The sequence below is a fragment of the Otolemur garnettii genome, unplaced genomic scaffold (genome assembly GCF_000181295.1).
Source record: "Otolemur garnettii isolate 467f Iridium unplaced genomic scaffold, OtoGar3 scaffold00269, whole genome shotgun sequence".
NCBI lineage: Eukaryota > Metazoa > Chordata > Mammalia > Primates > Galagidae > Otolemur > Otolemur garnettii.
The window spans coordinates 224108-240586 of NW_003852664.1; the positions used below are offsets into that span (position 1 = coordinate 224108).

The following is a 16479-nucleotide window of genomic DNA, read 5'->3' on the forward strand; positions in this document are numbered from 1 at the left end:
CTGTCTCAAAAAAAAAAAAAAAAAAAAAGAAAGTTTTCAAGTTTGGAATGCATGACAACCTGACAGGGATGTGGGAGAGAAGATCTCAGTGCAGAAGGAATGGGCTTTCCAGTCCTGAGAATCAACAGTGAAAATTTAATCACCACCAAACACCCAGGGACAGCCTTACATTTCTTCTTTTTCAAGGGCTATGGGAGTGATAGGAGGATCTGTTTCTAAGATGTGATGTCAGTGTAATTTTCAACCTAAGAGAATTGAGGCACATTGCTCGCTTTACATATCTAGTCCATGGTCCTGGGAATGAACCAGTGGAGAATGCATTCAAGACCAACTGAAATATTATAATCCATATTTATTAACATATCTTCATTAGACTCATCCTATGTGCTAGATACTATGGATAGAAAGACGAAAGACTTTCCTAATTCCCTGAGGTAAATTATAGTATGTTTACTCCTTTATTCTAGACGCACTCTTACATATTAGGAGTCTTTCTATGTAACTATTTTCCACTTCAGCAGTTCTTAAATTCTAAAGATGATCTGTTAGTCATCGTTTCATTACCTGCCATTAGCACAATGAAATACCGGAGACAATACAATTTTAGCCTCCCAAGGTAGATGCTGAGCAAAAAAAGTCTTCCTAGCTTTTTGATAGGGAGGCCTTTCTAAACGGAGCAATAAAGACAGTCTGACTCATCAAACATTCTTTGCTCATTTCACATTCAAGGAGATTATGACAACATAAGAGACAAAGAGGGGACAAATTATTAAAAATTCCTAAACTATCAAAGCAAGAAAATTTTAACATTTCAGAAAATTAGGGCTCTAGGTTTCTATCTGAGCTGAGCCTGTTCTGTCTGAAGCCCCGTGCCCCCTTGGTCTAATTGCCATCACCATCTCGGGAATTATGAGTCTATGAGGGCTTCTGCAGATTTCAATCAAATTTCTTCCCCCTTCTGGTTGGTGTTGTGATGTCTGCTGTGTTCTCTACAACAATACACACTGTTGATGGTACTCAGTAAATTATAAATAATAAATAAGCTTGCCTTCTGTCATTCTGATGGAAACAAGAAGCTTTCCAGGCTGTGAATCATGCAAGGGGTCACAGCCATGCACATGTCTTCCCAGAACACACTGATACGCCACTGAAAACTGGAAGTAGTTTTCTGTGCTTTATCTGGACATATTCAATGTGCTGAAAATAAGCCACAGTGTCCAAGGTACCAAATCTGCTGCCCTATAAGGTATAATTACAAGTGGTATGCATTGGGAAGGAGATTTTGAGTAAATAAAATAGTAACACAAGTTGATGTTGCTAATTAGAGTGTCCCCTATGTCTATCTGATCACACTCCATCTTCACTTCTATCCCAGCCAGCACTCAGCAAAAACAGTGTAAAATCAGACTCTGCCAATTGCCTGCTTTCAAAGTCGGATGAGATATGCTTCCATTCTAGTTCATCTTTCTCTTGAGCTTACAGCTCCCTCAAAATTATGCTTGCTGCTGTCAGTGTAAATTATGAAGGAGACACACTCTATGCTAACACATTTTTACTCAGACCATTAGCAGAATCATAGATGTAGAATCTTCTTTTTAATATGTTAGTATACATGACAGAACTTTACATAATTCTCAGTGCCACTTTAAAAATGAATTAAAATTGTTTTTCTTTTGGGGCGGGGGGAGAGCTAATACATTTGAAACTGACATAGACGCATGAGTCCTAACCTGAACTATTGAATCACATCTTTAAATATGTGCTCTAGTCCGTGAGATTTTTATAGTTCCAAGAGTGATTCTGCTGTGAAGTCAAGTTTAAGGAGTACACTTGCAGAGGCTATTTCAAGGCTGGGCAACAAGCCGACTTCTGCTATCCTATTGTTAAGCTACTCTATTGATGATTCTTTTAATAAATGCACAGTAAAAAACATTACACACATTTAAACTCAATCTAAATCAGGAGCCTACATTTGGGTTTTAATTAGAAATGTCCACCATGTACCTTTTGTTTGAAAATACATGATTTAAAATATGCAAAAGAATGAAATTGGACTCTTATACCATACACAAAAATTATCTTAAAATGGATCAGTGACCTAACATAAGACCTAAAATTATAAAACTCAGAAGAACAAATGGAGGAACAAGTAGAGGAAAACGTTAAGACCCTGGATTTGGCAAGGATTTCCTGGTTATGCTACCAAAAGCACACGTGGCAAACACAAAAATAGACAAACTGGACGACATCAATTAAAAACACAGCCAATAGAATGGAAAGAGAACTTACAGAATAGGAGAAAACCCCTGCAAATCATATCTTATAAGAAGTTAATATCCAGAATACTGTTTATAAAGAACTCCTGAAACTCAACAATAACAACACAAATAACTCTATTTAAAAAATGGGCAAAAAGCTTGAGTGGACATTTCTCCAAAGATGATATAGGAATGTCCAGCAAGGATATGAGAAGACCCTCAAAATCACCAATCACTAGGGACATTCAAATTAAAACCACAACGGAGGCTTGGTGCCCATAGTTCAGTGGTTAGGTCCACAGCCACATACACCGAGGCTGGCGGGTTTGAACTGGCCTGGGGCCTGCCAAACAACGACAACTGCAACAAAAAAATAGTGGGGCCTTGTTGTGGGTGCCTGTAGTCCCAGCTACTTGGGAGGCTGAGGCAAGAGAATGGCTTAAGCCCAAGAGTTTGAGGTTGCTGTGAGCTGTGACACTACAGCACCCTATGGAGAAGGGTGACAGTGTAAGACTCTGTCTCAAAAAAACCACAAAAGGCTTGGCACCTATAGCTCAACCGGCTAAGGCACCAGCCACATACACCTAAGGTCGCGGGTTTGAATCCCCAGCCCGGACCCGCCAAACAACAATGACGGCTGCAACCAAAAAATAGCCGGGCGTTGTGGCGGGCGCCTGTGGTCCCAGCTACTTGGGAGGCGGAGGCAGAAGACTCACTTGAGCCCAGGAGTTGGAGGTTGCTGTGAGCTGTAATGCCACGGCACTCTACCCAGGGGGACAGCTTGAGGCGCTGCAACAAAAAAAAAAAAAAAAACACAAAAACAAAAAACCCCAAAAAAACCCAGAATGGAATATTACATCACCATTTAAGGTAGCTACTATTTTATTTATTTATTTATTTGGCAAACATGAAACAATGTTTACTGAGGAAGAGAAAGATAAGCTTACAGAGTAGGGAAGCTTACAAAGCAGGATACATTTGCCAGAGACGACAAACGGGCCTCCATGGCCAGGCCAAGCAGGCAAAGAGGCAATGACTACTATTTTAAAATGGTAAGTAAATATTGGCGGGAATGTGGAGAGACGGGAACCCTCGTGCCCTCTGTGAGGATGTAAAAGATGCTGGAGAAGACAACATGGCAAGTCCTCAACAGAAGAAAACTAAAATTTCAGTATGATCCAGCAATCCCACTTCTGGGAATATATCCAAAAGAACTAAAAGTAGGATCCCAAAGAAATATTTACACAGTCATAGCAACTATTCACGATAGTCAAAAAGTGGAAGCAAACCAAGTGTCTGCCAATGGATGAATGGATAGACAAAATGGGATATATGTATTTATGTACAACAAAATGTAGGGCACCCTAAAGGTTGCCCAGCAAAGTCCCCATACAGAAGGAAAATGGAAAATTATAGACAGATGTACTCCTATTTACAAAATATTCTCTACATGTTGGCCACCTCTTTGTAAAAGTTTGTAATGAATAATTTAGAGGTACGTTAGCTACATTTTCACAGTTCCCCTGTTTTTGGCAACCTTATAGGCAATCTTTGGGACATGCAGTACTTTGCAGCCTGAAAAAAAAAAAAAAGAAATTTGCACACATGCTACAACATGGATGAAGCTTGAGGATGTAAGTGTGGAGCCATTCATACTTCTTAAACTTATGTCAGTGAAACAGACAAAGGATAGTTCATTTATTGAATGCTTATTTCATTTCTTTATTTTGTTTTAACACACTGTGACTATACAATGGAGGGGTTCTTATCTCATTTTACGCTAGGGGAATAGAAGTTTGGAAATAGTTTATAGTTACCCCAAACACCTCAGCTCACATTCATAAAAGCCTGGATTTACAAATGATTCTATTGACTTTAAAACCTTTTTCTGTTAATTTCTGGGCACCATGTTTCCTCCTGACCTTCTTGCACTCCCCCTTATGAACTCAATTGAATGATCTGAGAAAGGTTCTGAGAAATATATCCTATACTGGTGCAATTTTGAAAGATAAATTCTAAATTGAATCTCCAGATATACGTCTACTACCTCGTAACGAATCTTGTGACATACTGCAAAATAAAATATTCTGTTTATAAGTCTCCAATCTTGCACACCAAATTCCAACTTATTTAGACACCCTCCTTATTGTGTTATTGCATATAACTGAATATCCTCTTAAACAGCTTTATAATCTTTGACAGGTATTAAAAGTATTTTTAAATTTAATGTATATTAGTATTTACTGGCCTTTTTATCCAAATGATAATAATTAAATGAAGATAAAATATTTTATAAACTACAAGGCACCTAAGTAATGATGATGTCCTTTCTCTCCTTGTATCTAAGCCATAAATTACCCAGAAAACACATTCTATTCATTTCCAAAACATCTCAGAGAATGAAATTTAAATATATGCTTTCAATAATTCATTCCATGCTCTTGTGTGGTCTACTTAAGAACCATTTATGGTTTCTATTTTTGTAAACACTATAGTAGACCCTTGGTAACTTGACCACCCAAGGGACCACTTGAGGGCAAACTGGTCAACATTTGAAGGTGGTCAACTTAAGGAACTAGGCCAAGTGTACTGATAATACATGTGGTGCACATCTGGTCTATGAAAATTAGGTCAACTTAAGGAAGTGGTCAATGTAGGGAGAAGGTCGACTGTAGAGGTTCTACGGTATTAACATCTGGAAAATCAGTGAAATCCTGTTCCTATCTGTCAAGTCATCTGTCCATTCAGCAATTTATGTAACCAAGATATAGAACTGTTTAAAAGACTTCAGAATCGCCTTCCGAAAGTGCTAAGTATCATTTGAATTAATACCGTTTACTTTCATAAAGTCAGAATTTCTTGCTAAGTGCATAAAGATATTAAATTTTCCATCTAAAGTGATTCACATATTGTTCTTCTCTCAATTTGATCTTACAAGCTAAGCATTTAAAAAATTTCAGTCACTGTTATGGTTTGAATGCTTCTGTCCCCCTCAACTTCATGTACTGAAACTTGATCCACAGTGTGGTAGTATTAACAGGTGGGATATGTAGGAGGTAGTTAACTCATGGGGAAAGATCCAGCATGGGTGGGATAAGCAGAGCCCTGAGAATCTTATTTTATCTCATGAGGACAAATTGAAAAGGCACCATCTTTGAAACCCAGGGTGAGGCCTCATCAGACACCGAATCTGCTAGAACCTTGATCTTGGACTTCTGAGCCTCTAGAAATATGAGCAATAAATCTCTGTTGTTTATAAATTATTCAGTCTAAGTTATATATTTTTTAATACATAGCAGCCTCCATAGAATAGAATAGTCACTATATGAATATACAAGTCATATCTCTAAATGGAACTGTGATAGGAATACAAAAAGGTCTGGATTAGTTAAGATGGTTTGACAGTTCAAAATAAGTGTCTGAGCAAATTGGAAAACCAGTCTTACCTGAAATGTGTTAAGTGTCTCTGGATGTCAAGGTCTAGAATTGGAGTGGGCCTGGAGGATCCCAGTGGTGATCTATCTTGGCTCAAGAGGTCTTGGAATTCTTTACAAATTTGTCTAAAATAAAAGATTCAAAATTGAAATTTTAACCACATTTCTGATGACAAGGAATGCTGCAAAAATACTCTAGTTCAACAGAGTTATAATCACAAAATAATTTTTATCAATTCTATAGTGTTTCAGAATTACCAGTTGATTTTTAAACACAAAGTAGATATAGATGCTAATGGTGGCTAACGTAGTCTGTTTCTTATGGCGAACTGTTCATTCAACTCTTGTGCTCAAAGGGGAAGGCACAGGATTTCCTCCCACCTTATAAAGAGTTCTTTCTGTACAAATTAATGTATGTCACATTTAACTTAGTGTGCATGACCTCAAAACTGAGGTTTTATTCCAATTTATAAGAAAATCACTTGCATAACTTTTACACAAGTTTTTTTTTTTTTTTTTAAGACAGTCTCTTTATGTCGCCCTCGGTAGAGTGATGCGCTGTCACAGCTCACAGCAACCTCAAACTCTTGGGCTTAAGAGATTCTCTTGCCTCAGCCTCCCAAATAGCTGGGACTACAGGCACCCACCACAATGCCCAGCTATTTCTTTATTTATGTATTTATTGATTTTGTTGTTGCAGTGTAACTGTTGTTTAGCAGACCTGGGCAGGGCTTGAACCTGCCAGCTTCGGTGTATGTGGCTGTTGCCCTAACTACTGAGCTATGGGTGCTGAGCTACTTTACGCAAGTTTTAAAAATATGAAGTTTTCTCCCTGAAGTGGCTCAAAATAGATTGTTCATGGCTGCCTTAAGATAAAAAGATTCTAAAACAATTCAGCAGATTAGGCATGTTATTAAAGGTGTTCAGACCATTACTTCGTTTGTACATCTACTCAAACTTCTTCCTCGGTCCTTATTCAGCAGTACATATACCAAATTCTTGAAATGGGGTTTCAATTTCATAGCTATGATATTTTACCAAAGGTTTGTTCCCTTCTTTAAAAGAGGACCAGATAAAATTTTGAAGCAACCTCCAAAATTTCATCTACAGCATATGGTGTGGATCACACTGGTGACTTTGTTCTCAAGGACTGTAGAATAATCATAAAACAGTTCACATTTCAGGCAAATGATCATCAATGGACACTGAGAAAAGCAATGATTACTTTTAAGGTGATTATTCATAGACTAATCTCAGGGTAACAGACAATCCACATAAAAATAACAATTTGTAATTGTTTGTTAATATGACTTTTGGAACATCATATCTGAAAACGATATTTTTCGTTTGTTTGTTTTTAGAGATAAGGTTTCGCTCTGTCACCCAGGCTAGAATACAGTGGCCTGATCGTAATTCACATATTAAAAAAGTTTAGATAAAGTTTTACACTTACATCAGAGCCATGATTCAAGCAGACTTTAGAAAATCCTTTTGCCCAATACTGCATTATATTTCAGACTCTTGTGGACTAATTTTGTATTTTAATACTTGAAGTAATCACCCATAATTTTCACTAGCTTTACAAAATGGTTACATTATGTTCCATGTAAACTGATTTCTTTCTTTCTCTCTTTTACTATTTCTTTCTTTGTCTCTCTTCTTTCTCTCTTTTCTCTCCTTTCTCCCCCCCCCCCCCTTCTTTCTTTCTTTTTTCTTTGAGGCATGATTATAGCTCACTGCAGTTTCAAATTCCTGGGCTCAAGCCATCATCCTGCTTCAGCCTCCCTGGTACCAGGATGTCAGGTGCAACAGCATACTGGGCTTCCAAGTAAGCTGATTTTTGCCAAAAGTATCCTCAAAGTCATATTTCTGCTACCTTTTTTAAAATTTTGCTTTATATGATTATTATTTCTGATCATTGGTTTCAGTTTAAATAAAGCATTGCCACGTGTGTTGAGACACACAGTCCAAATGATATAATTCCAAAGAAGCAGAATATTGGATTAGGGAAAATAGGCTTTTTTAAAAAACAAAAAACTACTAAATTAATTCCATAGCTAAAAGTGAAGTATTACCAAGAAATTGCTTAAAAGCATCCAGAATCTAAAGTGAGGCCACTCTATATTACGGGGATCATTTAACAGGGATTCAATTTTTTTGTCTGTTTTTATAATGAACAATTACAAACTGTAATACTGTAGCCTGGACTATGACTAGGACGTAGCCAAAGACATGGCGAAGGGTCAAAGTACCTCCCACGTGAATATGGGTCCAGCCATTATTCTGCTCCAAAACATTTGTGTGATTAACAAATGACTACTAAAAAGTGACAGAATATCGTGAAGTACAAATAATTTCTCACTGAATTATAATCAGTGGAGACTTATTATTAGGTGTCTAAAATTGTGCCAAAAATCACTTATTTCTTTTTATGGACAATGAAGCTCTAGTTTATAGCCAAAGTTCAAATATTGTTTCATTCATAGAATCATCTTATTCATTTTCATAGAACACAGGTGAAAGTGGAGTCAGCAGTAGGAAAAACAAAGTCCTTTTCTAATTAAATAAAACAGGATCCTCTGTGTCCCTTTTCTGATGTTTTGGTTGTATCTCTGAGATATGCCATCTAAATGCATGCTTTTAGCAAGTGTGTATCTACTTTTATGGAGAATATTTGTATCGAACTCTGCACTTTTTCAGTTCTAAGAGGACTTAGCTCACTTACAGGTGTATTCTCTGTACAGTATTTTCATCAATTCAAACACTTAAACTAAGTATTTGAGAAAAGACTGGAGTTGCTTTTAGACTAGTATTTTAATGTTTATATCGCATTAAAATAAATTAAAAAAAATTGAAATAAAGATTAAAGCATTGCTTTCATTATTGTGATATGATATTGAAATTGTTTGGAACATTGAATAATTTATAAGTCGAAGAACAACTTTATTCCTGTATAAACAATACATCAAGTTATAATAAAATTTATGAAGAAATCAGAAAAAGGCAAAGGGTGGAAAATTTAACTCATGCTAAATGATCCATCTACCCTCCACATGGTGCTCTATCAGAAGTAGTATTAGAATTATCCACTTCTTTTTTTTTTTTTTTTTTTGAGACAGAGCCTCAAGTTATCCCCCTGGGTAGAGTGCCATGGCATCGCGCTCACAGCAACCTCCAACTCCTGGGCTCAAGCGAGTCTCCTGCCTCAGCCTCCCAAGTAGCTGGGACCACAGGCGCCTGCCACAACGCCTGGCCATTTTTTGGTTGCAGCCATCATTGTTGTTTGGCGGGTCCAGGCTGGGGATTCGAACCTGCCACCTTAGGTGTACGTGGCCGGCGCCTTAGCCACTTGAGCCACAGGCGCCGAGCCGAGAATTATCCACTTCTTACATTTAATTCTGCTGCTTAACACATTCACTTTAGGCTTCTAGCCTTGGAAACAGATGACAATCCCATAAAGTCCCCTTAGGCAATTATCATCATCATCTCCTTATGACAGCTACAGAATTATTATTTTTATGCCTAGTCACATTCTTATTTAAATTTTTATTTATGAAGCTGAAAATACTTTTGTATATCAAACCAAAATGTCACATTATGAATTATGTAACACAAGATGATCATCGATGAATCAGACATTCTAACTTTATCTCTCACGTCATTGTCCTTAAGGACGTAAGTTTTAGCTCATGTCTGAATCTAAAGTTCACTTTTCCATGATTAACATTGTCATTATGATAACATTAAAAGTTGGTAATGATTTTGCTTTACCTAATGCAGATCAAGTGTTAAGTATTTGAAGTTCCAAGTTCAGTGAAGAGGTTTATATGTATTTTCTACTGATCAAATAAACAAATGTTTTCTCTGGTCCATTTTTAGAATTCAAAAAATTGTATCTCTTTCTATCCTTCTACCTTAATAATTGTCTCAATTACACCAAAATATTTGGTTAATTGGTAAAACGCTAAGCAATAAAGAGGAATTAGGAAACTACTGGCACTTAATTAATAGGCCCTTCACACAACTGTGTACTTGGCAATATATTAAATACAACCAAATCTGTTATTCATGAACGTAAGAAAAAAATATGCAGGCCAATCTGACAATGTTGATCAGCCATTGAATCTCCCATCTGATGAATTTTAGATTTTGCATATATTTTTTTATAAAGTAGTCAAAGTCTTATGAACATGGGTGAGCTAACTAGAATGTTATAAATAGATATTTATAAGCTACTTAATGCCAACTTTTAGCATTTTAATTGATGAAAATATCCAGTGTTTTACTGTTGGTAAAGAATTAGAAACTGCTTAGAACACACTTTGGGTTTTTTTCATATGATGGAGAATAAGCATGACATTCCTATATATATCCCTTAATTTATCTAGTAGCAGTGATTACTGCTTGTCTTATATATGTCTTCTGTGACTGCATAGTCTCTGCTTCTTTAATTTCTGTTTCACACTGTATAATAAGATAATGGGATGCATGTAAATAATAAAAAGGAAAAATTATAAAAACTATTTTAATTTCCAGATGTTTATACCCTATTTACTCTTTTCGAAAACAAGTTAATTGGGACTAATGCACTCAGTGCTTACTGCAAATGTCAGGTATGGGCAGCCAGATTAAAGAAAATTACACATTCTCACAATGTTTTATGAAATCGAAGTTCAAAAATATTCCTACCTGGTTAAATATATATTACTCAAAAATAGATCTTTCAGCATAACTATGACAAATATGCAAGTATTTCTCTAACCTCCCTCAAATTCTTCTAGCATTTCCTTTTGTGAAAACAAAATCTCAGTATCAATTTGAACACACTCAGAGATTCCCAAACATGTCAACAGTGACAGGAACCTCCAGAAAAATGGGAACCTATATGTATAACCTCGATGGGAGTAATAGTGGTTCATTATAGAACCATAATTCCAGGGGAGAGGAGAACAAGACATTTCTTTAGGTTAGTAGTAAAAACCTTAGAATACACATGATGAAACCAATGAGGTAGAAAATACGAAGTTGTTTTCCCTTGAGTAATGTGTATTTTGGGATAACACCATCTTTTAAACGTGATCCCATGGATGTGCATGTTGGGAAATCTGCATGATCTTGTCAGCTAGAATGATGCTCTTTGGGAACCCCCGAAGGGTACAACCTCACACTAGTATTGCATAATTCTCTTGATCTGTAACAAGTCTTTATCTTCCTCCTCAAATGATATCAAGGATTCAAACTAACTACATGTACTTCCAGTTCCTTCGGGAGAAACTGAAACATGACTGATAAAAGCCCCTTTGGGTCAAGAAACTATTTAAAAGAGGAGAAGAGTACAAATAAAGGAAAAGCAAAGACCTCCAAAAGCTAAACCATACAAAAGGTCCAGATTAAGTCTTTCCAATAGCAAGTTTTTAAGAGCTTTCACAGCACACCGTTTTTCTTCAAATTTCAAGTCTAAGTTTTAAACCTGCCCTCATTTTCATTCCCCATCTCTTGGTCTCCATTCTCTCATTCTACTAGTCCTTTCCCTGCAATCTTGTTTGACCTTTTCTCTTTTCTTTTTACCATCAATTTTTTTTTTCTTTTTTCTCTTTGAGACAAAACAAGACACTCATCTATTTTTAAAAGAGCAATGTGGCTCGGCGCCTATAGCTCAACCGGCTAAGGCGCCAGCCACGTACACCTAAGGTGGCGGGTTCGAATCCCCAGCCTGGACCCGCCAAACAACAATGATGGCTGCAACCAAAAAATAGCCGGGCGTTGTGGCGGGTGCCTGTGGTCCCAGCTACTTGGGAGGCGGAGGCAGGAGACTCGCTTGAGCCCAGGAGTTGGAGGTTGCTGTGAGCTGTAATGCCACGGCACTCTGCCCAGGGGGACAGCTTGAGGGTCTGTCTCAAAAAAAAAAAAAAAAAAAAAAAAAAGAGCAATGTGCGAATATAATCTTAAAACCAAAGAGTTGATAGCCACAAGCAGTGCACCACCCCCAATTAAGGGATCAAGTGTCTCGGGCAGCCTGTCAAACGGTAGATGTCCCATTTAACTCCTTAAGTTTGTAAAAAGAACTATGTTACATTAGAAGCTGGTAGAACAGTGACTATTTGGGTTTGGATGTGTGCATTTTGAGCCAACATAAATTTTAGCCAGCAAGTTGTAAAGTCATTAGTTAATTATTTTCTCCTCAGTGTCTAAGAGGCAATATTTCTCATGCTATCTACCTTAAATTTTCTCCAAATGTTTTCCCCAGATAACAAGCTAATTTTTTTCTAACTTATAGATGATAATTTAAGTACCTGGAATTATCATTCTAAAATCTAGAGTTAGAAAATTATTAGAGATTATTAATGACCTGTATGTAGCAATAACTTACTTCAACACATACCACCTGAAAGATTTTTTTCTAAAACTTTCAAATATGACTTGCCATAGTACTTATGATTCGGACAGGTTTTCACACAATAAATGATATTATTCCCATAATTGATTGAAGAACTTTCATGTTTGAGGATATTTAGAAGTGAGCTCATGCAAATTTCCTTCTTTTCTATTATGTTGATATATTTGCCTATATTATTTTCCTGACTATTTTAGTTTGCATTTTAATTGGGCTTTTTATAATTTCCAGAAGCTTTCAAATATCTTACACCTTTTAAAAAAAATAATATTACAATGGGAAGTATGAAGCATACAGGGAATAACTGCTTTATTATACATAGGAGAGGATGTTGACGTGGATGGAGACCCCTGGTACCTGAGGTCTTCCTATAACCCCTTACACATGTATGCCCTCATTTTTTTTTTTTTTGACAGAGTGTCGTTTAGTCACCCTCGGTAGAGTGCTATGACATTATAGCTCACGGCAGCCTCAAACTCTTGCCTCACCCTCCCAAGTACCTGGGACTACAGGCGCCTGCCATAACACCTGGCTAAGTTTTACAGACAGGGTCTTACTCTGGCTCAGGCTGGTCTCAAACTCCTGAGTTCAAACAATCCACCTGCCTTGGCCTCCCAGAGTGCTGAATTTACAGGCGTAAGCCACTGCGCCAGGCCTTAAGCCACTGTGCCTGGCCTTTGTGCCAACCTCCTTTGCCATATCATCCAAACACTCTTAGTGTTTTGAGATATTTAACCTCATCGATTAAGGCGTAATGAATGCCTTAGATAAAATTGCATGGTAATCAAAGGCATATTTGCCTAGAATATACATTTCCTAAACCTGTTTTTCTCCTAGAAATTTCTGCATATGCTGGAGAGGTTTCCTAAGCAATTCCATAGTTTCCGTGATAGCCCTATCACAAGTCAAAGGCAGTTTGTAAACCTTGTCATGGGTGCAGGAAGGTGAAGAGTCCTTGTTTAGTACAGTTAGCTGCTGCAGGGTAAGGGTCCCCCTGTTTTAGAGAGCTGCTGCTTTCGAGAGTATTTCCCTCATTCAAAGAAAAAGTTAAAAACTGAAGATGAAAGCACACAGAGTCTTCCCATTCTGCTTACTTGGTTGCTAGGATCATCTTTTTTCTTGCTGTCTGTTCTTTCTGTTCCATATGTTGTCTGGCAAGATGTTCTCCTACTGCTTTGGCTGGAAACTCTGTTTCACAAGTATAGCCAAAATCCCGCGCCAAGTGCAACGCCTCTCCTGTTGGCAGACAACACAAGTCAGTTTCTTACCAGTATCCAACCGCAATAATATAGTAGTAGCTTATATTTTCTTCAAGCCTCACTCCTCACTGTGGCCAGATGTATCACTTTTCTTATTTATTTTATACAATCTAAGAAAAAGGACTTTTTCAGGGAGGTGCAATGAGAAAGGATAAGGAGAAACTGAGGAACGAGACGTGACTTACCAGGTAGGAATAATGGAAATTTGGGGGGAATACCAGAAAGACAATCCAGAAGTTTTGACTCCTCTCATCACTCTGGTTACCAGATTGACTTCTAAGTAGTACATTTAATTCCCAAGGGAAAAAATCTCAATGGAAAGGTCATGTTCTTGTTGTTCAACCTACAGACCATTCTGTGTATCTAAACTATTCAGAAGATGTCTTTTCCATCAGACCCATGAAAGAATATGACAAAGGGTCTGAATAACTTTCAAAGAAGTTGGAGAACTTTGGAAAGCAAAATTAGCTACATCAATATCATAAAATTATGTGGCTAACGGCAGTATTACATGATTATAGCTCTGGCATTATCAGGCCTTATGGAAGCCTTCAGTACATTCAAGCAATCTTTACAACACTTCCTAAGTGCATTGTAGCATCATACAATGCTCAAGTACAATAAACTATAAATAACTTTTGTTTTTTCACAAAATATTAAACCCAACTACATTTTCAAGAAATGGAGCAAAAATGGCTTATCAACACAGTAAAATTTAGGAATAGAAATCAATCTGGGAAATGATGGTATTTTAAAAGCCCAATTCAACCATACCTTATCTGGCCATTCAATCTTTTTAAAAATCAAGTTTCACTGCATATATATACTAACCACCTATTTTGTTCAAGGCACAGTGAAAGGTGAGAGTAATGGAGAATATAAAAGAACACCAAAAATTGCCCAGTCTCAAGAAAAATGACAATTATAGCAACAAGAAGAGCAATGACAAGGAGAACAACAAACTAAATACCTTAGTAGAATTTTACAATTTTTATTGCGACTAGATAAAAATTATCTGTGATCTATACAGGTTTATTGATATTGCAGTGACATTAAATATAATACAAGATATTATATTACAAGTATGAAATGAGGGTTAAAGATGAAGTGTTTTGTTTCGTTCAAAGGAGGAGAAGGTGGTAATCATGAAAAGGTGATCCCACAGCCTCAGAGTTAATCAAATTTTGCCATGAAAAAAGAAAAATTAGGCTTGATAACCGAATCATGGAAAGCTTGTTTGGTGATTGGCCAAAATGACAGACTAAGAAGTGATGGGTGTGATTCTGCTCTATACTCACAGATAACAGAGTATTCAATGAATTCATACCAGGGAGAAATAAAAGTAATTAATAAAAGAACAGGACAAATTTATATGTATACCAAATGGGTTAGTTAAGGTCAAATAAAATATCCTTAGTAAAGATACCATTTCTTTTTCTAGGAAAAATAAGTATTAGTTTTTCAGATTATAAACTTTACATTTACAAAAAATGGCAAAGAACAGTAACAAAAATAGAAAGCAGGAAGATATTTTAGGATGATACAGAACTGAAAAAAAATATGATCCTGAGAGTAATTTCCCCCATAAATTATTCTTGCCTTTATAAAGTTAAAAATACTCTGAAAAAATGTACATCAATCCCCCCAAATTTTGTTCAAATATATTATGAGAAATTTCAAACATATAGCAAAGTCGAAAGCTCTTCCAGTGGACAACCGTATGCCCATCCTTCATGGTACACCAATCTGGCTTTATCACTCTATCTACCATCAATTCATATTTATATGCATTTCAAAGTAAATTTGAAACCTCAGTACAAAGCTCCCTCAAATTTTCAGCATGCCTATCAGTACCTGGGGCTCAATAATTGTTTACAGATTTTCCCTATAACAGCTTTATTTCTAGAGTTTTCCCTCATATATACTAAGAAAAAGAAACAAGACTAGAAATTCTTTAAGGATTGTTTATTTGTATCACCTATACCTAATGGCTATATAGGTGTGACTTTTGCCCTTATTTATTAGAGAGATAAGCACATTTAGACACTGGAAAGGTCCACTGTGACTAATAAACAGATACTAGTTAATGTCCACATCAGTTTATTAATATAACAATATATATTATATAATTATTATAAATATATAATCAATATAATATATATAATATTATAACATTAATGTTTGGAATAACATCCAAATATTAGTTAAACATCACAATTAGACTCTTTCATTTAAGTGAGTATGTTCAATTTTCATTTATGTTATCCACTGACAGTAATCTTTTCATTACTTTTTTCATACATTCATTCATACTGTAACTATTTCTTTCATTCCCACAATATGAGTTTGCCTGTTCTAGGCCCTGGTAAGAGTCTAATTTGATATAAATCTATTGCAATGAAGTAAACATATTATGCATTTATGCATGTAATGTTTTGTGAACTGGCCAATCATGTCCCTTCCCACCCACATTTCAAATGATCAATGCCAGGTTTATATTGATCCTTTTACATTTGTACAGTGGAAAACATCATTCCTTTTCCCTCAATTTTAAAGAAAGAGATGACATAGCTAAATAGAAAAGGTCTCTATATAAATTAGCCTGAGTAGTGTTAGCTAAACAGAGGACCACAGCTTTGCATAAAGCTGTAATGCACAAGTCATATTTGTAAAGTGTTCATTACCAGTAGTTTATTGTCCTAACCAATTAGGAAAGAAAATATATGCATATGTAACAGAAAAAATGACACAAAGGCTTTGTTTTATTTTTTAGAGGACATTGCAATGCTATATGGGATGGTGACTCTTCTGGAAATTTCAAAATTAAGGCTAAAATATCTTACAGCTCAACCCATCAAATAATGCTATACTACCTGACCAGTGGATAAATTCATGTCGATCTTAGGGTTCAAAGGTATCTTGTCTTGAAACTAATATAGTATCATCCATAATAATACATAGTGTCATCTTTGTACAGCAAGTGATATATATATGCATATTAATATAGCAGTACATTGCTATTATTTATACAGAAATAGTTATTTAAATAACATTTTATTTTTATTTTATTTTTTTTTTGAGACAGAGCCTCAAGCTGTCCCCCTGGGTAGAGTGCCATGGCATTACAGCTCACA

The 16479-nt window shown here is 36.2% G+C and overlaps 1 protein-coding gene across 1 annotated transcript in view; it reads right to left on the reverse strand.

The window, feature by feature from the left end:
• The window catches only part of TFAP2D (transcription factor AP-2 delta), a 61891-nt gene that overhangs the window by 16148 nt on the left and 29264 nt on the right, over window positions 1-16479 (reverse strand). Inside the window, exons 6-7 of the mRNA XM_003802977.1 lie at window positions 13181-13322; window positions 5705-5818 (exon numbers count right to left, since the gene is read on the reverse strand). Of these exons, the coding sequence (XP_003803025.1) occupies window positions 5705-5818; window positions 13181-13322 (256 nt within the window). The remainder of the gene's footprint in view (window positions 1-5704; window positions 5819-13180; window positions 13323-16479) is intronic.